Source organism: Cuculus canorus, chromosome 2 (assembly GCF_017976375.1).
Source record: "Cuculus canorus isolate bCucCan1 chromosome 2, bCucCan1.pri, whole genome shotgun sequence".
Lineage (NCBI taxonomy): Eukaryota > Metazoa > Chordata > Aves > Cuculiformes > Cuculidae > Cuculus > Cuculus canorus.
Window position 1 is genome coordinate 136,040,507 of NC_071402.1, and position 26,461 is coordinate 136,066,967.

Consider the following 26,461-nt stretch of genomic DNA (forward strand, 5'->3'; position numbering starts at 1 on the left):
TATCCCTTACAGCTGTTTTGTCATCCCTTATAGAGGTTTCACCATCCCTTACAGATGTTTCTCCCGTCTGTTGTTGAGATATATCCACTCACACACAAAGACTTACAGCCTCTTTATTTTCCATACGTAGCCATCACCCTTCACTCTTAGGTGCTATTTAAACCTTTGGTGATCCATCAACTTTAAGTTGATTTCTTTTTGTCTTGTTCTCAGTGGACACAAAGAACAAACAATTTTCTCCTTTAATAACATATTTTATGTAGAGGAAAATAATCCTGCTAAAATAAAATCATTATTTTATGTAAAACAGAGGCTATTTAACTCAGTGCTATGGTGGTAACAACTGCAGAATGAATAGATATAATTTGCATGGATCTGTTTACAGCTGCTCCACTCACATGCCCCCTGCAGCTGCTGGAGGGCACAGTTGTTACTGTCCTTGTGGCTCCCCTCCGTTAGTACCGGCTCATGAGCAACTACACCTAACCTCTCACACTCCTCTCTTTCACATCAGCTTTGACTTTCTTGTCTCGGGTGTCAAATTTATTTCCGCTGTTTGATTTAAATCCTATTTTACCTTCGTCTCTTTTCAAGCTGTTCATAGTCCTTGAGTTGTCATTCTTTTTCTCTGCTTCTTTGATCCACCCCTCTGTAGTTTTATGTGGTTATCTAGCAGATTAGTGATCTTGCAGAAATGTTTTAACTCTTCCTGCTACTTTTCTTGCAGCATCTGGGTGCTTTCCTGCCCAACAGCCTCAGAAGTCCTCTACTGCTGGGCCCCCTTCAGCACTGGGTACTTATTTTTGTAACAGTTAACAGATTTTTGCTATTGGATCTTCTTGCAAATAGGGATCCTGTAGTACAGGCTTTCTGCTTAACAGGTTGTGTTTACCGGTTATCATTTCTGCTTCATTTGAGGCAGTTCTTAAGGATCTAATGCTTGGAGCAGTTTTAATACAAGTCTTTGAACAGAAATTGAATTAGCCAGACTGCATGCCACTAAAAAATATAGTAGATTTAGGTTTTATGATGCTGATGCAATACGATGCTCCTTGGGAGTCACTTCACTTGTGATTTTGGGATTCTCTCTTCGCACCAGTGACCAAAGTAGGTCCCACTGTTAACTGGGACAAAGGAAGTTTGTTTTCTGTATGTGTGCTTTTTGTTACAGAGTGTTTTCTTGTCTCCATTATAAGCCAGTATGACAGATGCAAGTCAACATTGATTCCTAAAGGCACTCGTGCACATTCCCACTATCCATGTAAATTAACTTGTTAATCACGTAGACTTCCTCTTTGTTTAATTAGTAAAACTTTATAAAGGAGATCTGACAGTTGTATAAGATTTCATACTAAGTGCAAATCAACCTCAGTTATTTACCACAGCTGGTTTATCATTGTTTTACACTTAGATTTCAACACCATGACAAAAGTTTGTCCTTTTCAGTCAGGTGCACTTAACAGATTACTTGGGATTGTCGTTGTAGTAATATTTTAATGAACATTCTCTTTGGGGTAGTGTTGTGGTTTAACTTGGCAGGCAGATAAAAAAAACATATAGCTGTTTACTCACCGCCCCCTGCAGCTGGATGGAGGAGAGAATCAGAAAAAAAAAAAAGTAAAACTCATGGGTTGAGATAAAAACAGTTTAATAGGACAGAAAAGGAAGATATTGATAGCAACGATTAAGGAATATACAAAACAAGTGATACACAGCACAACTGCTTCGCAACTGCTGACCAATGCCCAGGTAGCTCCTGAGCTGTGGTTCTCCCAGCCAACCTCTCCCCCATTTATACACTGAGCATAATTCATATGGTATGGAATATCCCTTTGGCCAGTCTGGGTCAGCCATCCTGGCACTGTGCCCTCCCAGCTTCCTGTGTTGCAGGCTAGCAAGAGAAGCTGAAAAGCCCTTGACTGTTTAGCAACAACTAAAACACCAGTGTATTATAACATTATTTTCATTTTAAATCTAGCACTATACTAGCTACTAGGAAGATAAGTATCTCTATTACAGCCCACACCAGGACAAGCAGGCAGCTCCCTGCCCCCCTGCTTCTGATGCAGGTTCAGCTGCATTTTTTTAAAGCGGTGCTCCAGTCCTTCCGTGGCTGTAGTTCTACACATTGCACGGGGAATCCCTGTTTCTGATCAACTGTGTAGTTAGAGCCTTTCCAGACTCCTAAAAGGTGGCTGGCTCATGGTTTGGTTTTGTGACTTTTTGTCTCTTCATGCAGTGAAAAGACCTCTTGTAGTAGGCAATAAACTGAGCCTGAGTTTCCTTTGTTATCTCCAGCAGGATTTCAGTGTAGTATCTGAAATGTTCCTGGTTCTGATCTTAGCGCCTGTGGCCTTTGGCATTCTTTGTGACACCCTGCAATGGCAAGTATATGTGAGTACCTGAGACAATTGTGAGTATACCTCATTTTCTGTGAAGCTTTGCAGCACATCGATCTATTTGTTGGATTCTACAATCAGTTCAAACTTGCCTAAGGTATTTTCCCATGCTTTAGTCCAGGACTTTTTCCTACAGTTTTATTCCTTGTCAGTCTCTGTTAATGAACTTCAACCTTTCTCTACTTTGTTATTACAATGGAACGTAGAACTACACTATCCTTATTTGCATTCACTGAAGTTTCATCAAAGATGGAACTGGATGGCTGTGCTGTGTTGATACAGCAGAAGCCCTGCACTCGAGCAAAACTTAGAAGGGCTGACAAGCATGAAAACAGTGCTGTAATAGGAAATTATAAGAGGACGTATTTTCTTTAGGTAACAAATTACTATTACGTGTCAGTGTAAATTTTTCCAGTGTGAGTCTACAGAGCAGAATAAGATAATTTATGAAAAATGTTTTGTCCTTCAGCTTTTTAACAGTAGCTACAAATAGGTAACGTCCTACTGTAACAGCAGCCTTTAGTACAGTGTTTTAGTAGCTTATTCAAAGTGCATCTCTGGTGTTATCTCACCCTAGTTTAAATTTCTAACACTATTTTAGAGAATACCTGAAGCAGAAAGTGCAAAAATCCATCAAGACTGGCTGTGTATCAAGGGGAAGTTACTTCGTCTAAATACCTTACACATTTCCTTGTATAATGAATAACCATTACGTACACCATAAAGGACTACATCCTAATGTTTCTTTCTGTGCCATGTGCTCTGTATGCTCACTGTGTACACAAAAAGTAAGAGTGGTTTCTACTTAGGCCATCAGTCTGTCTACCAATTTATCTGCCTTCCAGGACAGAATTAATCTAAAGTCATGGAGAATGGAGTTGGATGGCTAAATTATAGCCAAGCAGAATTTGGACTGCTGTACTATAACAGTCTCAGTATACGCTCCAAAAAACCCCAAAACTGAATTTTAAATGGGTGGCCTGCTGCTGAATTATAAATATAGACATTGTCAGAAGAGGGCCTCAAAGCCCAGATGCCTGAACAGAAAATAAAGACATCCAATTTCAAATAAGACCTTTTTCTTTTTTTTTAATTGCAGAATGTAAAAGCTTCTGCTCTAACATATATAAATTCTCTAAAAGTATTCTTTGTAATTGCATTAGTGAATCTTGCCTGGCTAATTAATACGGCATTGCTGTTCGTTTGTATCCCTAAAGGTCATGATGTTTATGAAAACATGGACATCAAGACTGACAGTGGCATTTGCAGAATAAAAAACGTAGTGTCTGAGTAAGAACTTTTTTTCAAATACATTATTACAAATAAAATTGATCTGATAATCAGTGCAGAGAAGGGGCAGTGCCCAAAATAGGATGGATGAATAATTTGAATAGCTATGTTCACTGTTGCTTATAGAAAAACACCTGAGTTCACAAACTGGTAAATACGCCTGAAAACCACTTACGTAAAGGTAAATCATTCTTACATAGTGAACAATTCTTACGTAAAAATCCTGAGACAAAATCCCCCATCTTATTTCCAGCATCTTTTGGTGGATATGACACTTATGCTTGGACAAAAACACAATAATCCGAGTCCTGAAGACTATAAATTTGCAGCATTGAACATCTATCTGGATATAGTAAATATTTTCTTGCTTATATTCCCTTTATCTGGATATTCATGCAATTGACCAAAAAAGAAAAAATATATGCAAAACACCTTCTTAAGTCCACATTTCACTGCAGAAAGCATTTCTGTAAAGATCAAGACCTCCTTCTAACAATTATCTCTAACATTTTGTAGGTGAGATGTAACCTTAAGTATCTATGAAGAGTTGAGGAAAAAAGGGCTTTGCAGTTAAGTTAGGAATTTTTTTCTTTATGCTGCAATTAATTTTTTTGGAACTACTTGAATTATTTTATGTGGTTATACATTTGGAGAATAGCATAAATTCTATCCTTACCTAAATTTGAAGTGGAATGAAAGCATATCTTTGCAGAAAGTCAAGCCTTCATTCCTTTGCCCTCATACAAAGACTGACAGCAAACACAGCTTTATGCAGTATATACAGAGAATCCATCTCCTGCCTTTTGATGCACATCTTGTGCTTTACCTTTCAGTTAAAAGGATGAGATGGTAAAAATGACCCTCAGTTTTGCATCATCATTGGCTTCTCCACATATTTCAAGTTTCCCTATCTGGCTGATCTACAGAAGAGCACTAAGACAATGATCAGTATATTGGCTAATTCTGGGTAGATTGTCTAGACAATTTTTAGTAGAGAAACTAGCTATCGTTTTATTCATGTTTGGCTTCCATGAGTATTACAGTGGGATACCTTGTGCATGCTGGGAGACGGGGGAGAAGGTATTATAATAGTGAAATTGGCTTTCGTAAACAAATCTCTGAAAATGGGCTGTGGGGCTATCAGATTTTGAAGCATATTGTAGTGAACTTAAACACCTCAGAAAGTATGTTCTAAATTTGTATATCTATTAGTATGTTCTACTGCCATAAAACCAAAAATCTCTCTTATGATACTCACGATTTTAGTAATACTCAGTACTTGCTAATTGCACCATATGCAGTGACACCATAGCAGCAGGTGATGCAAAGTGCCGTGCAGTGACTAATCCAAATTTGTATATTAGATTTTAGAAGCTCTCCAGCATCTTGGCATGCTTGTTGGAGGAAGCTAATTAAATTACGGTAACAACAAACAGAAAAGTTTAGTGCCTGTTAATGTAACAGAGGCGGTCCACAATTTTGTGGAAACAATGGAGACTGGATATTAAGTGGCACTTAATACCAATTAATAGAATCTTCCTCAAAAATTAGCCCTTCCACCCTCTTTAGCACCACTATTTGTAATGACAAGGCATTACTCTTTACAAGATCCAAGTGCGCAATATGCTGTAGACAAAATTACCTATTTTAGGTTTTGTTGCCACAGCCTAAGGAAGGTAGTTACCTCATATTTACAAATCGTAACATTTAGCTTACTGTGGGGTCCCCAGCTAATCTGACACAGGAGTGAACATACCCTAAAACTGCCTCTCATCAGCCTTAAGAATCTGCTAGTGTAAGTCTAAGATGTAATGAGACAGAACGGAATTAGTTTAAGTAATAAATGTTTAATCAAAGAATTTTACATATTATTAACAGCATTCATTTGGCCAAACATCTACATGGTTGTAGTATCCTACTTGTATATAAAGTGGGAATGTATCAAGTATAGACTATGAAAGTGCAAATAACAATTCAAGGTTAGAGTAATTTTTTTACATTATAAAATTAACAGGTTTACAAAATAGTCTTGCCAAACTTTATTTTTGAATTGTAAAGTCAATGACTATGATGTTAAAATAAGTACCAAGAAAATACAAATTTAATAGGCTAATTTCATGCTCATAAGAGTAACACGGAAACAATGGATATACTGCACAAGCTAACCAAATTACAAAAACCAGAACCCACAAACTTCACTATCTTCACAGAGAGCACTCTTACACATCTTACTGTAACTTTGCAAGACATCGCAATGCAATACACAATCTTTTTGTGAGAATCCTTCTGTTCAGAAATTACAGTTCAAGGAAGCTATGTGAGTTAAACAACTTTCAGACCAATTCATGACGATAGTTCACTAAGAACTGTTTTAGTTGAAGGATTTTATACCACAGAACAATTGAAAATAGGTATTTTTAAAAAATGTCCAAAGGTCTATGACTATGTCAGGAGGAGGAGGGTGGCCAGAGGAAAAGTTGGAAGATGATTTGAGATTATTCTATTCCATTCTCTCTAAAGATGCTTGCAAAATGAAATGGTTTGTATAGGGTAAGGGTAAAATACTCTTATTTCATTTTTTACTAATGTGAACCTTGTGACTGCAAGGTTCAAAAGCTGGATTTGCATGAATTAGTTACCAAAACACTCACTTGAACTCACAGTAATCAATACATAAACTTTGCTATCATGACACTTGCCTATACACACTCAGTAGTAATAAACTTTTTATATCATATCAACAAATCTCTGGTAACAGTTAAGCAAAACTTAAAATGGAGTGCATGTAATTTGCTCGTGTTATGACAAGTTTTGAGTATATGTAATTAAAACAGCCATTTCAACAACTTACTCTAGTTGTAATTACATACTGTACCATTGTATCTCACTAACTGTAGATTGATGCTTTTAAGCAAATCTAAAACCAGTATTTTATTTTTTTTCACGGTACAACAACCAGTAGAAGGGTTTTTTGTGTGTATGTTTTTTAAAATTTTTTTTTTTTACACTAAACAGTAATCACACAGCAAATGAATATTGTGCAATTGAACAAATACCTAGCAGTGTTTTGTTTATGCAAAAACACTGACTGAACATTTAGTTATTTACTGTAAAGGCAAGGCCATGGGTGGTTTTATGGAGGTTTTTGCAATTAATAGCATAGTTACTCCAGAACAGACACTGAATTTTAATTACTTGTTTAACTGTGGCAACTATCCAGTTGGGTTAGGCAAAGGCACCGTTACATGTTGAGCAGAATGCATCATCCGAACTTTATTTATGGGACTGGCTAATATATGAAAATCCTGTATTCCTATTTTTTATAAAATGTTATCATTAAAAGTGATTGCACTATTAGTGCATAGAATGCTTTGTAGAATTATGAAAACAAAGAACTATGATTGCACTTCCATTAAAGTGTCTCTTAAAATACAGCATAGCTGTTGCTAACTCACTGTATTTTAATATTTAAAATAACTGTTTAACAGCAGCATTAGGTTTTATTAACTTAAGATACAGGCGACATGTAATTAAATGCAGTCACCATGGCAACACATGCCAGTTAAATTTAGAGAAGCAATGCTACCCAGTGATTTTTTTCACTGCTAAGATTGTGGGATTAGTTTGATAGAGTAACACTGCACTGTTTCGTTAGGCTACTGCCAGCTAACTATGCCAGTTTGGCACGTTTGGACTGTAAATTGACATGAAAAAAATCTTTGCTTTTAATGGGAAAAAAAAACCCTAAAATGCATTCCTGGAGCAGTACTAAAGAGAAGCATTAAACACCTCCATTCACACTGCTAACAAAAATGAAAAAATGAGTAAGGAAAAGTTATGGAAAAGAAAATAAAAATGCAAATAAATTGCTAAATGTTATTTTGGTGAAAGAATGAGTTCTAAAAAATGGAATAAACTATTTCTTTAGGCAAACCAACCAAAAGAATCAGTGTAAGCCTTTAATCCGTACTTTCAAGTTAAGGATCATCAACCTAAGGCTAAACAGATGCTGCATTGTATTAGGAATGTGGAATACAACCTACTTATTCCTTTTTCTTGAGAGCAAAAAGGCAAGTACTACCTAATTAATTAAATGCAAAGGATATTCCTTGAAAGGTTCACATTATTATAAAGAACTACAATTCAAGAGAACTCCTAAATATCTGTTGTTGTGTCAGTGGTTAAAACTGAGCTGTAATTATGTGGATCAAAGCCTCCATAATGCTTACTCCACATACTGTACCATCTGTCACCACCATTCATTTACTCCAGGTTGAGATTTTATTCATACCAGATGCACATGTTCAATCCATTCACTTGAGGTTTGAGGAGTCTGACTGGAAGCATCTCCTGAAGCATCCATTGTTACCTCCCTGCCATTATCACCACTTTGTGAGACTGTTGCACCTGGAATAATGTTTTCTTCAGAAGTGCTTTCATCTGTTTGGGTTCCTCTGCCTTCGTTTTTGAGTGCATCCTCAAATAGTGCATGCTCTTCTAGAGGCTCCAGCCCTGTGTCTCTAAGATTTGGTTGCCCTGCCGACCCATCTTCAGTACTGGGTTGCTGTGAATCCTCATCCATTTCTGTACTTGTTGAGGGGATCAGAGCAATACTCTGTGGGTTCATGTCATGAAACCAGGCCATAATATTTCCAAGTAGATTTTCATTGGTATTGGGATCTTGACTGCTGGAATCAGCATCACTAGATGTTGAGTATAATCCACTTCTCATATCGCTGCAGGGGTGTGAATGAAGACGATCCGCTGAAAAGGGATCACTGCCTGCACCTAGTCTCATCAGACTGTCGCCCAGTTCTAACAGCTCTGAGCTGCTCAGAGCGCCTCTTGGGTTGTCTATACTTATGGGAGCAGAGTCCAGTCTTGTAGGCAAAGAGGTACCTATCGCTCCTAAAGATGCCTCATTGTTTAGAAAGTCTCTAGTTTCTTCATCTAAGGCCAAGCCAGATTCTTGTAACGATAACTGAATAGCTAGCAGGATGTTTGGGTCATCTTCATCCAAAGAACTCAGAGCCTGTGGAAATACAGAAGGTTGCTTTCAGAATAAAACTTCCATCTTGTTGCAGATTTTGGATGAAAAGTAATTTAGGCTCAAACCTGAGACAGTTGACAACAGAATTTAAAAGATAACTATTGTTACATTAGTGATCATTCAGCAGTTCTTACCAGTGTGAATGGATCATTTGTAGTCTTAGATTCTCCATTCTCATTGAAGAATGAAGAAAATTTGCAGAGAGACAAACTGACACAGAAAAGCACAGCAGAGGAAGGCAAGCAAAGCACAGAAAATGGAAAAGAGATTAGGTGGGATACCTGAAGAGAATCCTGGTTTTCAGAGCGACTGACAGGGGTATAGTCATGAAGCGAAGAGCTGTGCAGAATACCCATAGAAGCTGAACTCACCATGGAGGTGCCATGTCTTCTACTACTGCCACCTTCCTGAGTGTCTGTTTGGGCAATTGAAACAAAAACGGTTGAAGAACCAGTGAGGAATCCTTCTCCACTATTATTCACTGACAGAACTTCTTCCTTTCCTTTGGATTCCAGCTGTGTGTTTACTCCTTTATTCACTCTGACCCGAATAATCCAAACCCATCCTTCCACATCGACTGTTATGCAGTAGCAAAACACCACACCCATTGTTTTAGGAGTGACTGCCTGGTGCATTTGTGCCTTTCTGCTCTCAATACCCTTCTTCTCTTTGAAAGGAAGAGGTATGCCATCAGGAGCACGAGCCTACTGGCAGGAGGGGCAAAGTGCTTCTAAGGCACATATTAGATTTATGGAAAGTCCTGAAAAATACTGCACATGAACACAATACAGAGTGCATTTACAGGTCTATAGGATGAAGTTTGCTCGTTTCTTTGTTCTTTAAAAGACAGCAACTCAGCTGTAATGTTAATATTACATTAATTTTTACCAGAACATTGCAATACAATTAAGAGTAGAGTCATTAGCATATACCTCAGCAATCACTGACATTGCTGCTTTCTTAAAACAACCAACAAAAAAGAGAAGTAAAATGCCATTTCCAGAAAAACTGCTCTGCAATAAAAATAAATGTAACTCTTTTGACTTTGTAAAATGGAATTTTCCACTTATTCAAAATGACATAAGGTGACACAGGCTAATTCTCTTCTGCATGCTTTAATGGTACACATTGGTCATCACCACAGTACTCAAGTGTTCAGTCAAATATTCGTCCACCAACTAACAAGATGGTTTTGCAATTTACTTGTAATAAGGAAGGACTAAAGCTCATCAAAAATTTTTTTACTGTCTCTGAAATAAAGAACACATTTGTTCATTTCTCCTCAGTAAAGGATTTATCCTTTTGTTTTTAAAGGACAAGGTATGCCTAGGACTTAAGTTCATGAGACACAGCGATCAGAGTTTTGCAGTGTGGCTTAGGGACTAAGCACGCAATTGGCAGCTCTGAAGAAACAGCGTCACAATTTGATTTGGGTTTGAGCTATTTTTGTACTTTTGCAAAAGCTCCTGGCAGAACGGAGACAGCCCAGACAGGCAAGTTACAGTGACCTTAAGGGACTGCACTACCAGCCACAGTCTGCTTACGAGAGTGGCATGCTGGAAGCTGTAGCCCATGCCAACTTGCTTCCTGGCTGTCTTTGCCAGCACAGGAGTTTCTGAGCAGGGTTTTGGAATACAGCCTTATGACGATTTTCCAGCAGGCCTGTAGCAGCGGGAACCTTCTTCTACATTCTTTACACACAACTGGTCCTTTTAATTGGCATAAAAGAGCTGGTATATAGATAAGATTGTCATATGAAGTATGTTCCCTTCAAAATCTCTTCAGAAAAGCAAACCTGCTCTAAATAGCTGAGGAGCTGTTAGTGGGAAGATCAAAGCATTTCTCTTTAAAAAGAGGAGCAGCCACAACGAAGACAGCAACGCTTCTAAGATCACACATAAAGACGCAAAAATAAGCCTTTGTTTCCTGAAAATACAGCAATGTATTTGAAATGTCTTTAAAGTGTATCCACAGAAGAACAAACACTATGGTCACTATTAGCAATCTCTGAAATAGGAAGAGAAAAAAACAGCCTCAGGCAGGAACATACCTAATGTACTCTCGCTGGGGTCATCAGGGTCTGGAGTATTACTCAGCAGACTGTGCATGTCTCCACGTCGACGCTGTCTGTGCCTCCTCCGATACTGAAATTCAGCATATTCCTGCATAAACCAAAGGTTACAAAATACAGGGCAGCATGCAGTAATATTTTTCTGATGTAACGAGCACCACATTTTTATAAAAAAATGTGTGATTTTATATATTTATTATAAAATCACCTGTTTTCAGAAAAATAAATTGCAAGTTATATCGTGCAATGCTTCAGATGAATAATAAAAAAAATCCAGGGTAATCCTAAATCTGTAAAATAATGAATTAGCAAAGAAAAATACTTAATGTATTACCAACATTTTAATACTTGCAATCTCCCTTTTTAAGGAATTCCAAGTACACATTTTTTGTTTAAAAGCTTTGATGCCAAACTTTATATACACACACATCGACACACTTTTTAATAAATATATACCTAGTGATTTTAGACCATAAAAACAATTAATCTGAATTAGACTAATAGATCATCTCAGAGTCCCTGCTGCCAGCAGCTGCCAGTTGAAAATAACCTCTAAAAGACTACAGAAAGCTGGCAGACGTACAGCAGGACTTTTTATACTTCTTCCAGCCTGCAGGACACTATGGCTCCAAACTTCTTAAGCCACAGCTAATACTTTTTATTGAACAGTCTTTGACAGATTTTTATTCCATGACTTACAAATCTCCTCTATTTCTGCTTAACCTGAGCTGCTAATGAGCTACACCATGTGGATTTCCACTCCTGCAGCCTGTAATTTCTCATGCTGTGTGTATTTACAAAAGACAATTTATTTGTGGAAAAGACTCATTTTTTACTACCAACATCCTAAGGGTTAAATATTTTAGTACTTGGAAATAAATATTTTGATTTCCATGCCTTTCCTAATATTAAAATACTAATTTTATGCTTGAAGGCAGATTTCCAGATATGGTTTTTTGTTAGTACAGCTGACACTGACCCTGACCCATAGGTAAGATCTTTCATTAATTTCAGCTATTCATTTACACTAGGCAATAAAACTATACACACAGGAGCTCTTTAGAAAAGAATACTACTTATTACCCTGAGCTCCAAGTTGGGAAATCTGTAATCCAAAGTCTTCATTTGGCCAGATGAATTGGGAAAGATAACATTACCATTACCTTTTCTTTCTCACATTAAGTCTTCACCCTAGAATATCTCAATATGTATAGTATCTAAAACTTGAATCCAGAAGTATCATTTCTCTTACACAATGACGTTATAAATTTTGATGGTATTATGATGGTATGTTGTCTTTCCACAAAATGCTTCAGACCAAATTCTTATTCATAATGACACAGGCAAACCAAAAAGAATAGTCACAAAAATTATCAGTGGGGGCTAATTTAGATATGTAAGAAGACCCATGAATATTTTAAGAACATAAAACCAGCTGTACTGGACCAGACAAAAGGTTCTTTTAGGCAAATATTCTGTCTTCAAGAGTAGTTAGGAGTAGATAGTTGTCAGCCTATTGAACCGCATAAAAAAAAGAGCAAACATGAAGTGATTCTTCTCTAAAAATATTCTACCTGCTCCCAGGGAGCTCAGGGATTTCCTAAATGGAAGGATGTGCCGGAAAGAACAGAAAATCAAAACTTGATATAGAACAATATAACTTAATTATTTTAAAAATATATAATTATATCACTGTGAATCAGACAAAGAATAATGGGAAGTGACACAGAACACCAAGATTCATTAATCATATCAGATCTTATCTTTTAGCTGTTTGCAAGGAAATAATAGATTTTACCAAATACCATTTAACTTTTACTTGCTTTTAACCCTTAGAAAGATGTATTGATTACTACTGATAACATTTTATTTCTGATTACTTGGAACAATTTTATACATGTGAGCAAAGTAACTTTTAATTTTGCTGGCTAGGAACATCACGGTTTCACAGAGTGGCCTACAAGAAGCAGTGTTCCTTGCTAAAGCCAGTAATATTTTGTTTTCTGTAATAATCTGGTATTCACAGTCATTTTACTATTTGTCCGTAAAAGTACAGTTCTATGTTAAAAAATTTCTAGTGAAATTCACTAAAATAAACAAAGGTGACCATTACTAATTCTACAAATTAGGTGGTTGCAAGTATTCTTGATAGCTACAGAGCAAAGAAACCAGTTTGAATCATACAATGCCACATTTAGGCAAATCATAAAAGCTCATAAGCAATCATCTAAGCACAAATGCAAGGGCATCTACTGCTAAACAGCTTATCAACATATGTCTTATCAGCTTTTTCTCGTAACCAGTTCCACTGATAATACATCACAATGAGTTTGATCAGATGCAGAATTATTCCAAAAGAAAGGAATAAAGGAACTAGACAGGAGAAGCAAGCTGATCTTTTGTGGAGAAGCAAGCTATTTTCTCTCCAGCGCGATGCTCACCAACAACAATAGCAAAGGAAATATATAGAAAAAGTACACATAGGCTTCCAGGATGCTTTAAAATTACTAGTTAGAAAGAAAACAGCACCAAGGAAATGCTGAAACAAAGTCTCCTTCCTAACTGAACGTTTTAATCTAATGCTCTCAGAATATTAAATAAAAATTAAGATGATACAGGAAAGCTTTATAGGAAGGTCCTCATATTTTAGCCCAGAATCTTGAAAATTATTTACTCTTTCCTACATATAGATAGCGGACTCTTCACTTTAAAAATTATAATTTTATTCTTGTTTAAGTAGCAGAAGTTCATCTCAAATATTTGAGTATGCAGTTTCCATCCTGCTTCAACACATACAAATAAAAAGAAACATTTCTAAAGGCCAACAATATTTAGGTGCATGTATGTTTTTGTTGGGTTGTTACAGAAGGATGGAACTTTCTTCTTGTCAAATTCTGCTGTTATGTTGCTTTCAAAAGTACTTACACAATTTCATATATTTATTACTTCAAGGTTCCCCAGCACATAGGCACCAGTTCATATACAATTTTAAAACTGGTTATGTACTTGGAAAATGATGACTACAACATAGCTTGTTTAATGACTTAAATAAATAATTAAGTAACTATAGTTGTGTTAGAGGCACTGTCATTGCACAATTACCTATGCATATATTTCCTTCTATTGTGAAATAAATAAAATGGTAAGCTTAAACCAATTTGAAATGCTTTGAATCAAAATAAGGAAGCTCTTCATGCAGATCGCAATCATACCTGTGTTTTTAGAATATGCAGAACTTAGAAAAATAGAAAGAAATAGTTTACCTCGGGGGATGCAAATCCTAAATACTCCCAATCCCATGTTCCACCAGCAAAGCTATAAAATTAAGAGATACACCATGAAGTTCAGAAGTAGAACAAAGTATGAACAACCTCCAGAGCTTCAAAACCTATCAACATCTAAAAAGTAGTGCAATTGTAACTCTCCAAACTTAACAAGTCTTCTGATTTAATTCCTACCTCAAAATTCACTTAGAAAACCATACAATTAATTTGTGGACTATTCCAGAACTGCTTGATTTTTCAGCAAATACTTATAGATTTTTGGAGTGCACCAGGTATTCAGTGGCAATGTTGAAGGAAAAAAGGGAAACTGAAGCCATGACATCTACTCATTATTATATCACAAATGGGGAAACAATTTAGGCTGCAACATACGGAGCAGTGATTCTGAAATGTAATTTTCCTCAGTGAAAAGCTGTTAATTCCACAAGGATCAGGTGTCCAAGAAAATCATAGAATCCTTAGCAGAATCTACTACTAATGATCCTTAGGTTGGATCATCAAGTCCAACCCTACCTGTCTACTACTAAATCATATCCCTAAGCCCTTCATCCACCTGTCTTTTAAATACCTCCAGGGATGGTTAGTCAGACACCTCCTTGGGCAGCCTGTTCCAGTGCTTGATAACCCTTTCAGTGAAGAAATTTGTCCTAATGTCCAATTTGAACCTTCCCTGGGGCAGCTTGAGGCTATTCCTTCTCGTCCTAAAATGTCACTATTTGATGACTTAGAACCACCATGTTTATCAGCTCCACTTTACCTCACTGTCCAAGAATGACAGTGGCTCACCCACTTTGGCAGCTATCAATGAGCTTTTGACTTGCACGGTATTTTGTTTGGCTTACCTGCGTCTGGGTGCTTCTGGCGAGTCTGCAGGAGCAACACCACGGGCCACAGAGGCCAGGAACTCTTGCCGCTTCTGCTGCACAAGACAAGCTGCACGGATGATTTTATGGCGAGGAGTACGAAGGTAAGGCCTGTTCACTTTCTGTGCAAGGTCTTCAGTGACCATTTCTAGGTCTGTCTGCAATAGTTAACAAATACAAAATGAAATAATTTTACAATTAAATGAAAATCAGGCAGAGCTCTACACTACAAATACTAAGCAAAACTGTATTAGATTCCCTAGAAATACCATTCGAAATACCAAAACACCCCAAAAAGTCTGCCCTTCTAGCCTACCCTTTTACTGACCAACATGCTGTTTTCCAGCTTGGGGTAGGGCTTCCCTGCACTCTGACACATTGAACATCTGCAGAGGCCCTAAAGGAAAGGAAAGGAGGCAGCAGCCTCTGCTGCTGCTGCCACTGGCACCCAGGTACTCCCCGAGTCTTGCCCTCACCCACTTGTCAAATACATTAGTTGGGAAAGACAGGAAAGAGGAGCTACAGAAGGAGACGAAGACTGAAGTTAAAATGTTCTCTTCAGAAAAGCAGGTTAGCAGTAAATAATTATCTTTCCCTCTCCCCCAAACATGTCTTTAATCCTTTTCCTTCCGCAGCAAAGTACTGTTTTTCATTTGTTCTAAAATTGAACTAAAAGCTACTCTACCATAAAGTAATAAAAATGCGTTAGTTTTCCAAATGTGGTTACAAATACAATGTAGATACATCAGTTTTACATTACAAAAATAGCAAAAAGACAATGATAACTAATATTACCTAAAAAATAACATTAGTTAAGGAAAATATATGCATATGTTACCTGCATAAGTTCAAATATTTCTTTCTTTGTGCTTTTAGGCTCCAAAAAGAATCCATATGGATAAGAACACTTAAGAATGCGGCGAGTTTTCAGAAGCTCGTGTACTGCATCTTCAATGAATGTGGTATCAGGACAGCCTCCCTCAGCTGTAAGATAAAACAAGCACTGTGAAAATATTTTCCTGCTGATGTCAGCATTTCTATTAGCGTAAAAACTTTCCTGCAAAATAACAAAATTTATGTGCATGTCAGTTAAATATTTTGCAAGTAAACAGTAGCAGGTTCTCAATGACTACGTAGTGTTCTCACTAAAAGAAGTAAGCACAGCTTCTCCCTTACTAATCCTACTTTCTCCTTGAGTCTTTAGAATAGATAAGATCAACTGTACATTTAGCTTTTATCCACAGCTAATCAATTCTATTACTGGAGGGATCACATCACACAGCAGACTGACGTGAACTTTATGTTAGCCATAACAGAGTTGATTTGATTTTAAATCAAATTCGCAGATTACAGCAAATACTTACTTCCACTGAGAGCTCTACTCAACTGTTCCATCTTTTCTTTGGCTGTTTTTAGAAGGCGCTGTTCTAACTAGAAGAAGAAAACACAGAAAATACAATAAGATAATTATTTCTCGTTGAATAAAACAAAAACAAAAATCAGTAAAAACAGGTTGACCCACACCTGGTAGCTAAGTTCATGGTTCTTAAATCTTGTGTAATAGTGCATAAACCTATCAAGCTCTTGAAATCTTCTATGCTTCTTTTCAGCCTGGAAAACAATTGGGAAACAAAAGAAACCAAGATAAATCTTATGATTTAGTTCACCAATGACCATTAGATATAATTACATAACCAACTGTTTCTATTCCCACTATTTGTAAAGTATTGGATACGAAGCTGATGAGTGCCATGTAAGTAAGGAGATAACTGTAGTTTTTGAAATTCAGAATCTTCAAATACTATAAGCAATAAGTTGATGGACTTTTTGTGCATGCCTTAAGCAGACTTTCCAAATGCCAGAATTAAAGCATATCTTCCATAGTGCACAGCAGCTCATTACAGTACCAGCATACCCATTTCACAAAAGGAAACCATGGAACAGAGAAGTGAAATGATTTTGAGCGAAGTCAACCAGTGGCTCTTAGCAAAGCCAAAAACGGAACCAAACCATGTGTTTCTATCCACAAATAAGCAGTGTTTTCTTTCTGTCTTTTTGATATACTTAAGGTTGTATTTTTCCATTTAGAACTCAAGTTTGGAAGAATTTTGATTATACTTATCCCAAAGAGAAAACTGCAGCCTTAGCGCTATTTTTGAAATACATGCGTTTATTTGTTACCTCTACTGTCATCTCCTTGGACTGTTCCTCTACATGTTGAATAACCTCATAGCGAGTGCATCTATAATAGCCGCCAGTGGAAGAGCTGTGCTTCTTCCATTCTTCTAAGCATATCCAGCAAAAGTCGTATTTGCACTTCAGAAAGAAAATAGAAGGGGAGGGGGGAAAGAAGCTGATACATTGTAGATTTGCAGTTATGCATCATTATGGCTCCATGAACAACTGAATTAACATAATTCTGAGTGTGCTTATGGTCAGAACAATTTCTGAGGAGCCTACTTCCTGCTTTATCTACTACAGAAAATCTGTTATGAAATCATGTCAGTCATAATTTTTGCGTCTTGGATCACAAGATTGAGATGGATCTACAAGTTAAGCTTTAAGTGGATGAAATAAAGCAAATTATATATAAATATAGCAAATTTATAAATATATAAATAAAATTAGATATAAATAAAACAAATACAGCTGATTAGGCTTCTTTTTTTGTTTTATAAAAAGACAGTCACATTTTTTAAGTGACAGAGAAACTGTTCTTGAGAAAGGGTGAATTTCTTTGTAAGACCCATTAAAACATATGTGATCATCTCTCTCCATGACCACCGTACATCCTCTAATCTCTCACACTTCCAAAAGCCTTCTCAAATATCTAAGGTTCACCCAGAGTTCCCAGCCCCTCCTCCAATATTTCAGTCTCACTAAACATTCAAACCCATACCACCTGTTTCTACCCACGTCCCAAAGCCCTGAGCTCCGTTTCGTGTGCCCTCCTGATCACCTAGCAGTGCAGCAGCACTGCCTAGGCTTAACAAATCACATCTGCTTCCTGGCCACTGTCTAAGCCAAGCAGAAGAGGTCATTCCTGAGCAGTAACTGTCGAGTAGGTGTTTCAGCCTCTCTCTTGGTGGCAGCACAAATTAAGTTTCGGCACCACACAGCTATCAAATTTCCTGAAACTTGCAGTAATTTAGTAACCACAAATCCCCTCCTGTTCTTTCGTATTTGGTTCAAAGCACGCAGAAGGTAAAAAAAAATACTCCAGGTAGGGGACTGAGAGAGCGCAGGACCGCCTAAGCCTTGTCTCCTTAGAAACTGGGCTCAAAAACCTGTACGATGTCTGCTTAAATAGAGAAATGTGATTTTACAAGTAAAGAGTATCTTCCTTTACACCAAAGTATGTTCTAGCTGCCAAGACACAGTCTAGCTCATCACGTAGCTCATCCTGAGCAATGACAGAAAAGCCAAAAGCTCTGTCACAGTGGAGGAAGAGACAAGCAAGGTGTCCACAATACCTTGTGTCTGAGCCTACCAATGAGCTCAAGGACACCCCTCCTTTCCTTCTTCACTAGGCTGAGGAAGGGCAGCTTCTGTTTGCAGAGATTTCTCCACCAGAAAAGGAATCTGACCGTTTTATGGACACTTTAAGCTGTTTCTAAGGTGCAGCACCAAAGAAGAAAAGAGAACTGTGGTTGTCAGCCAGTCCCTCAGAATGGTACTGATTAAATTATCTACATTTAACAGTGTTTAATGGCCAAGGTTTCCTCCAGCCTGAACGTACTTTTGTTCGCTTGAGATAAGCTCAGTGGCAAAAGCTGCAACAAACATATCTTTTACAGTTTTTAGCACTACAGAACTTTTAAAATAATTTAAGGGGAAAAAAAAAAAAAAACCAAACAGCAAACTTGGCATAAACAAAAGTGGAGGAGAATCTGTTCTCTGCTGCCACAGACAAAACCAAAGAAACGACACACACAAAAAAGCCCCAACTTTCAATTCATATGACAGAAAGAGAGAATATCTTACAGTAATATAAAGAATACGGGATCTGCATAGCAATGGATAGAGACTAAGACATTTCCAGAAAAATCAAGAGAATTACTTTCTAAATCTCTTAGCTTTTTTTGGAGGCCAACTAGGTCAAGTGTGTGCTACTTTCTGATTTGTAATGATGTTCCCCAAAGAGGTATAAGCTGTAGTTGTGTAAGTTATTTCTGACAAAAAAGAAACAGTATTCTAAATACATTGCTTTTAACTAATTTGAGAGAAAACGCATTCTCAAATGGTACTGAACTCACAGCAAAAAATATTATTTCTATTTTGGTAACATAGTGCAAACTCATGACTAATTTTTTGGCTGCTGTCACCAGTAAGTTCTTTTTGGAATTACTCTCCACTGCATTTTCATTCCTACTGATTAATTCTTGTTTACAGTTTTCCATTTAAACATCTCTGGTTTTTTTCTGTGTTAGAGAAATAATGCAAAAGAAAAAATGTAATAAGGCGAAACCTTTATTGGAGCTTGCAGTTCCTTAAAATGTTTTATATTCTGCCAACTAAAAATGTTCTTTCTCTTCTACATTATTAAAGATGACTAAACTACTAATTATTTCTGTTTCCTTAAGCTTCACACTGTATTGCCAGTAATTCTTAGGTGTTTATGAAATTTTGATCATTACAGTGTTCATCTGCCAGCCAAACAGATTTCGCTAAATATTAATCATTCTCTAAATACATGCAACCTGCCATCTGCAAATGATCTAATTCTTGCAACAGGTCCCATCAGATCTTAGGCATGACATTTCAGAGGTTTTTGTGCTCCAAAAACATACACAACATACAAACTGGAATTATGGTTTCACAACAAATTATATCAGGGTTCCTTCTTACCTTTGCACATTGCATGTGGTTGCAGCCCTCATTCTTCTGAATTGGAGATTTGCAGTTGGCGCATGGTTTGGAGTTTGTTAGTAACCACAGGCAGTTGGCAGCATCTTCATACGCCTCACTCACTCCCACAACTTTTTGAGAGTGACAGGAGGATATGGAGCATGCAAAACCAGAGAAGTTGAAATTGTACTTGTGTAATCTTTTGTGAAAATCATATTAGAAAAGACACACGTTTACCTGTTTCTTGTCAGAATATTGCAACACTTCACTATATATTTCTCACATCTATAAATATATGCGTTCTTATATGTAATATTTTACACATATTATTTCTATATACTTCCACATCATTTCTATAAAAATTTATATATAATATATTTGACTTTTATAATATATAGATCAGTATGTATATAAGAGAAATATTGGCATAATTTCACAAAGTATGGTAAATTTAGCCTCTTGATGAAGTTTTCTATGCTTTACAGAATATTTGTAACGTTTTAGGGAAAGGCTCTGAACCGCAGTAACCAAGTTAAGTTAGTATTTATTCAAATTACTGTTAACCTTTAATTATTTTGTTAATATTGACCAAGAATATATCTGTCCTGCATAAACCCAATCTTTATTTTTTTTTCAGTAAAACTTATTTATCATTAAGCCATTCCTCACAATTCCCTTGCAGTTCATCCCCATCTCACTATTATTATCACCTGTTGGCCTAAATTACTTTTAAGGCACACAAACAACTGCATGGAACACAACCAAACGGTGCAGACTGGGCTAAAGGATTTAAAATTGCCCAGGACAAATAAAATTATATTCAGGAATAAATCAATTAATTAATGAGACAAAGCTGCATAAGGAAGGGAAAGGGTGTTGTATGCCCTGACTGAACCACACATAGATTTACAGGGAGGAATAGCTTACAAACAGTGTACCATAATGCTGAACAATAGGCAGCTGAAGTGTGAAGATGCCCCTCATTCAGGGGTTTCATTTTCTTCCCCTTTTACCCTGTCTTTCAACTGATGTAAAGTTTTTAGTTAATGTAACAAAAAAATCCCTCTAAACCCAAACGAGAACACAACAGCGAACAAAAATCTTCTCCAGGCATGATTCTTACGTTCTTCTGGTTTCATTTCAGATATTTTCTGTAGCCAGTCTGTCCAGGTTTGGCAGTCACAAGGTTCATGTGCTTCACCAAGACATTCCCTGAAAATGAAGATGTATACACAATTACTTACCATGCAGAGATTTAGAATTAAAGGCAAAACTGTTTCAGCTAAAAGACACGGAAACATGTCAAGATGAAACTTTAATTAAGTCAGGAAGATAAAAAGCCTTCCAATTAACATTCTTTCAAAAATACTCTTAGATTACTTGTTCACAAGCAAAAATGACCATTTTTCAGATTAATAAAGAATTTAAATGATACTAGAAAGGAATTTTTCAAGATGATAGTCAGCTGGTTTACAGCTTGAGTTATGCCTGGGTACCGCTTTAGTGCCGCAAAAAGTGCTGGTATAGTTTCTGTGATAAAGGTAAACTAGAATAAAGACATTATCCAACACTAGGTAGTTTGCTATAGCTGAAATGTATTTTATGTAGAGTTACTTGCATCTATTCAGCTGTAATTATTTATCTTTAACTAGATTCAAGCTTTTAATCTAGAGAAGACTGAAGCCCTTTATCACCAGCATTAAGTATTTTATGGATGTTTACTCTTTCCACCAGTCTCTTAAATGGGAGCTTTCACATAGTTACATAGACACAGCGGAGAAATGAGTCCCTTGAGCTTCTCTTGAAGTTACTACTAGCTTTAAGGGCGGAAATCACTGTTACACAGTGGCAGATATATGGCTTCCAGATTGTGCTTTGGTGTAGATGTGTCAATAAGGACTCCATATTTGTAATAACTCCCTTTTTTACTGGAATGGCAGCAAATAGCCTCAGACATCTGCCACATCAAACAAATCAGTTCAGAGGGAGTATATTTCAGATGGGCACCAGCTGCATCAGAGCATACACAAGTTTGCTGCAGATCCAATGGTGAACTGCTCTCTGCAGTGCAGATTCAGACGCTACATCAATACTCTTCTGATCACTCTTGTCCACATGTTAAGAGGGAACGCAGAAACAAAGAAAAGGTTACAGCAACAGTTTTCAACTTTTTTCCCACTAGCTAGTCTGCTATCAAACAAATGTAAAATCACCACACAAGGATCTCTTGTTTGGAGATACGCAAGATCTGTAGCTGGGAAAGACTGTGCTGTAATGAATAACTGGTCTGTAATAAGGCAATCTCAGCCCTGGTTGACAACTGATACCTTTCACTTCTGTGGGACAGTGGTATATTTAAATCATTGACTTCCAGAAAGCCAAGACATCTCACACAGTATTTATTCTTAGAAAGGACTTAAATAGCAAATATTAGGTTTAACAAACTCATTTTTAAGTTAAAAGCTCATTAGTCAATCTACTGCTGGGGATGAGGAAAGGCTGTGTCCTTGACATTTTAAAATGCATAAATTTCTGGATTTTTATTGAAGTGTAATCATATATATAGTATGTATCTCTATCTAGATCTACATCTATAGGATAGTCACAACAGTCACAACTGCTCCTCATGGAAGCAGTTCTTTCCTCAGCCTACCCCAGAACTAGGATTTTTATACTCGGATGCAATTTTTCTAGAGTAAAAGCACTGAGCCTATCACTCATAAAACTTTTTATGAAACAAAGCTGTATTTTGGATAGACTCCATGACACCACTGAATGAAGGGAACTAACACCAAATGGCTGTGAAAATTAACAGCAGCAGCCTCCCTAGGCTGCCTTCCTCAATACTCAGTAGGATGATTTGTTTGAAAGTATAGTACATACTTAATAAAACTGTATAAAGTTTCAACAATTTAAAATTCATAGTTCCATATTAAAAAAAAAAAAAAAAAAAAAGGAAAAGGAAATCGCTCAGCAGACTCAGAGAATTTTTTTGCTTTTATGGGCAGGAAGGCTACAGACCTGAAGAGTAAATGAATATCTAAGGGATGGTTGTGGCCTTCTAATATATAAATTCTATGAGATCTCTTACTAAATGCAGTATCAATTGCTATTACAATTGGTAAGCTGTAGATTATCTGGGTAAACTTGCAGAAGTGAACTAAGTATGGAAATGTGAATGTATTGATTGAACTTTAAAGAGACAATGCAAGCTCCCTTGAAGCATACAATAACGATGAAGCTAAGAATACACTTTTTTTTTCTCCAGAGGAATTCATTCATGCACAGGATTTTTGTACTATAAGACTAATAAGGCTGTTGTCAGCAAATGGTTCTGATTTATAGTACTGCAGGAAGCCTTCGTTGCTAGCAGAACTTTTTTGTCATTGCTGAAACTCTTCATGCACTTTTGTGGGGACGTAAAAAAAGCCTTGAAAAGGCTTTCCTGGACATTTTGCTGCTAAATTGAGGTCTTTTTCAAGACCGTAACCATATTTGCTTGTGCAGTATCTCAAAGCACTAACATAAAAAGAACATTCAGAAATATTATCTGGAAGCATAAAAGAGATTTCTCATGATAATTGGCCAATCAGAGGACATTTCCACACTCCAGAGTACATTCTGGGGAGCTACTGCATTCAGCCCATGTAAAAGAAACAGAAGCTGCCAGTGTCTAAAGGACCATGTTGATATTACACTAAAGTGGTCTCCAGTTCTCCAGGTTAATGGAAAAATTGATTCTTTCTGTAATCATAAGCAAGGATGAGAGGATGATACCTTCTTGTGGAATGGTACTAAGGTTTGTTATATGCTCATGGTAAAAAGCATTTTCTGCTTTGTTTCTGAATGTTTTCCAAATGTTTCTTTCCAAATTCTCCATCCACTGTGAACGACCTCTTTCCAAGAGGTTCTCTTTTTCTGGCTTTTGGTTTTTTTTTTTCATTATTTCTACCTTCCTATGATTCCTTCTTCCTTTCCATTCATATGCAGAAAGAAGTAAAATCAGTGTTATTTTTTTACTGAGCTTTTTGATATTTGGAATCAAGCAGATTTTTCAGGATCTCTTCTTCTTGCATCGTGGTTTCAATTAATCGGCTTGCCTGAATGTCTATTCTTTAGTTGTTGTTTTTTGTTTTTCCAACAGTGAAAAGGATGTCCCACTACAATAGGTATAAACTGTCAGTCTGATAGGCTCAAGGAACTAGGATAGGGCTATGCTCTGTGCTTCAGAAAAATATCCCTCCACATTTTTGCTTTTGTTGATATAGTTGTTGTCCTTTCCTTAGAACTACTGAAGACAGGCAATCTGAGGGTTGTTTTTAAAATATCTTACGGCTTTTTGCTCCTTGAGCTTTTATTCACCTTAAGGCTCAATACGAGATAACATAAAGAAAAAGTGCTGATCCTGAAGTTAAACGATTGGAGGGATCCTGCAAATAGAATGGCTATGTTCAAAGCAAAATGCCCTCCAGGGTCCTGGTTTCATCTCCAGCTTCTTTGATGTGATTTTAATAAAATTCATAAAGAGCTAAAAATTACTGATTTTCTGTTTTACAATTCAGAACGTGCCACGTTTCAATTCTACAACTCACCAGATCAGACACAAAAATCCCTCCCACCACCATCCTGCTTCTCCTCTGTCTCCTCAGAATAGACCATCGCAACAAGCCATATCGCTGCTTTGCATTTACCAGAGTCAATAATGAGTAAAATATTTGTGTATGTGAGGTCACATAGTGCATGGATACAAGATAGTATAGTCATACCATCCCATACAAAGTTCTGTTGCACATTTGGGATCAAGTGGGATATTTAAATCCATAGAACAGCAGTGACTGTGAGTTTATGTAGGTAAGTTTCTAGTACTAACCAGCAGAAAAGATGTCCTTTGCCACAGTCTACAGCAGGAGCTTTTAGCATAGGGAAGCTAAGTGTATCCGATCCTGTTGAATTTGATCCTTGTCTTGTCAGCCTTACTGCTCTTTCGCAGCCTGGTATTGGACACCACTTAATAGCAGGATTGTTTTCAACAAAGGCCTGGAGGAAGAAAGGAAAATATTTTACCATGTAAGATCAGATTACATCATTGATATAAACCAATCTGTACTCATAATCTTCCACTGAAGAACAAAGCCAAAAAGAATCAGGACAATCTTGTAGCTATGTTGATAGGCTTTTAAAAATAGTTATAAAAAGAAAATAATTTAAACGTAACCTTAAAAATGGTTGTTGTTTATTTTTTGAAATAACAACAGCACTCTGCACCTTTGCTAAGATGCAAATGACTTGCATCTCAAACAAAATGTTCAATGGGTGTAAGTCAATTCCTTTGTGATATGGCTTACTGTAAAATTCTACTATATATGGATCGGCAATACATTCATTAACAGAGCTGACCTTGTAATTTAAAAGATTTAAAACCTTATTGATTAAAACAAAAATCCCACAATATATCCCACCCACAATAAACTTGAAATCTGAGCTAGACTCAGGCATTTAGCTCCAATCTTTTTTGGTTAGTGTAGAGGTCTTTTGTAAAACTTATATCTACTAAATTACAAGGAAAAGGAACTTTCACTACTTTACTTCAAACCTATGCTGGTCACCAGCTACTTGAAATATGATCATGCAAAAGATTAATCTTATCTGGTCATTTAATTTCATCATTCCTTGTAAGACTCTGTTACTGTGTATTAAAGAAACCTGTCACACAAAGTATTGTATTGTAAACAAAAAATATTTCTATACTGTCTTTTGCCCTGCCACCACTGACAAAGTAGCTCACTACTACATTACTATAAAAGAAAAAAAGGTGAATTAAAAGACTTTTAAAAACAATTTGCAATGATGGAAATAAACACATTAAAAAAATCCAATAGGAAAACCAAATCAAGGTTTTCCTACTCCTCTTCCTATATACAGCAATCATATCAAGCACTGGATGGAAAAAAGATGAAGTAATTCACTTCAATAATACTTCAAACAGGTATTATTTCTGAATGTAAACAGCCTTTTGGTAATAAAAATAATCCAAAACCTCTTAAAATTTTACATTGCCAACACAAACAAGTCTGGCTGACTAAATGCTTCATATCACCTGTTACAAACAGAAGTTTGATCACATGATTTTATTCATACTGCACTAGGTCACACATTATGAAGAATTATTAAGCAATTAATACAACTTTCTTTTTTCTCAGTGATCTATTAAACATTGATATTGTGGCATATAAGACAGCCAGTAATTCAGTGTACATATTAACTTATGAATTTCTACATGAAAAATTACAGATATATTGCAGCATTTCACACTGAAGCTGTAAGGTTTTTTTTATAAACTGAAATACAGTTCAAGAATACAAGAACAGTTTGATAACTTACCTTAATGTCAAATTGAAGGTATCTTTTGTCCATCTCCTTGGAAACGACACTTTCTATGATGTCTACAGGCACAAGCTGGAAACAATCATATGCTGGGCAAAAAATGTTGTGAGCTTCACCCTCCTGAATTTTCAGATTCAAAAATCTGCCAGAATTTTGTCAGTCAGTATTTGTGAATAAAAAGTAAAAATTAAAAGGTTGCTGAATACTTTATACTAGGTTCACAGATATCCACATCAATTTTTTAAAAAAGAATAGTAAGCATCCTTTTCCAC

General features: G+C 36.6%; 1 protein-coding gene across 5 annotated transcripts in view; it reads right to left on the bottom strand.

Moving 5' to 3' along the window:
* Positions 1 to 5,520: 5,520 nt before the first annotated feature.
* ANKIB1 (ankyrin repeat and IBR domain containing 1) overlaps positions 5,521 to 26,461 on the bottom strand; it is an 88,646-nt gene continuing 67,705 nt past the window's right edge. For 3 of the 5 annotated variants that reach the window (XM_054060428.1, XM_054060429.1, XM_054060430.1), the window contains 13 exons: positions 26,187 to 26,331; positions 24,676 to 24,842; positions 20,929 to 21,017; positions 19,806 to 19,936; positions 17,139 to 17,273; positions 16,482 to 16,568; positions 16,322 to 16,388; positions 15,796 to 15,941; positions 14,937 to 15,115; positions 14,074 to 14,125; positions 10,790 to 10,901; positions 9,021 to 9,154; positions 5,521 to 8,721 (listed from right to left, as the gene is read on the bottom strand). In XM_054060428.1, coding sequence (XP_053916403.1) covers positions 7,975 to 8,721; positions 9,021 to 9,154; positions 10,790 to 10,901; positions 14,074 to 14,125; positions 14,937 to 15,115; positions 15,796 to 15,941; positions 16,322 to 16,388; positions 16,482 to 16,568; positions 17,139 to 17,273; positions 19,806 to 19,936; positions 20,929 to 21,017; positions 24,676 to 24,842; positions 26,187 to 26,331 — 2,191 coding nt within the window. In that variant the 3' untranslated portion in view covers positions 5,521 to 7,974. The remainder of the gene's footprint in view (positions 8,722 to 9,020; positions 9,155 to 10,789; positions 10,902 to 14,073; positions 14,126 to 14,936; positions 15,116 to 15,795; positions 15,942 to 16,321; positions 16,389 to 16,481; positions 16,569 to 17,138; positions 17,274 to 19,805; positions 19,937 to 20,928; positions 21,018 to 24,675; positions 24,843 to 26,186; positions 26,332 to 26,461) is intronic. The other 2 variants (XM_054060431.1, XM_054060432.1) reach the window with 2 other exon arrangements.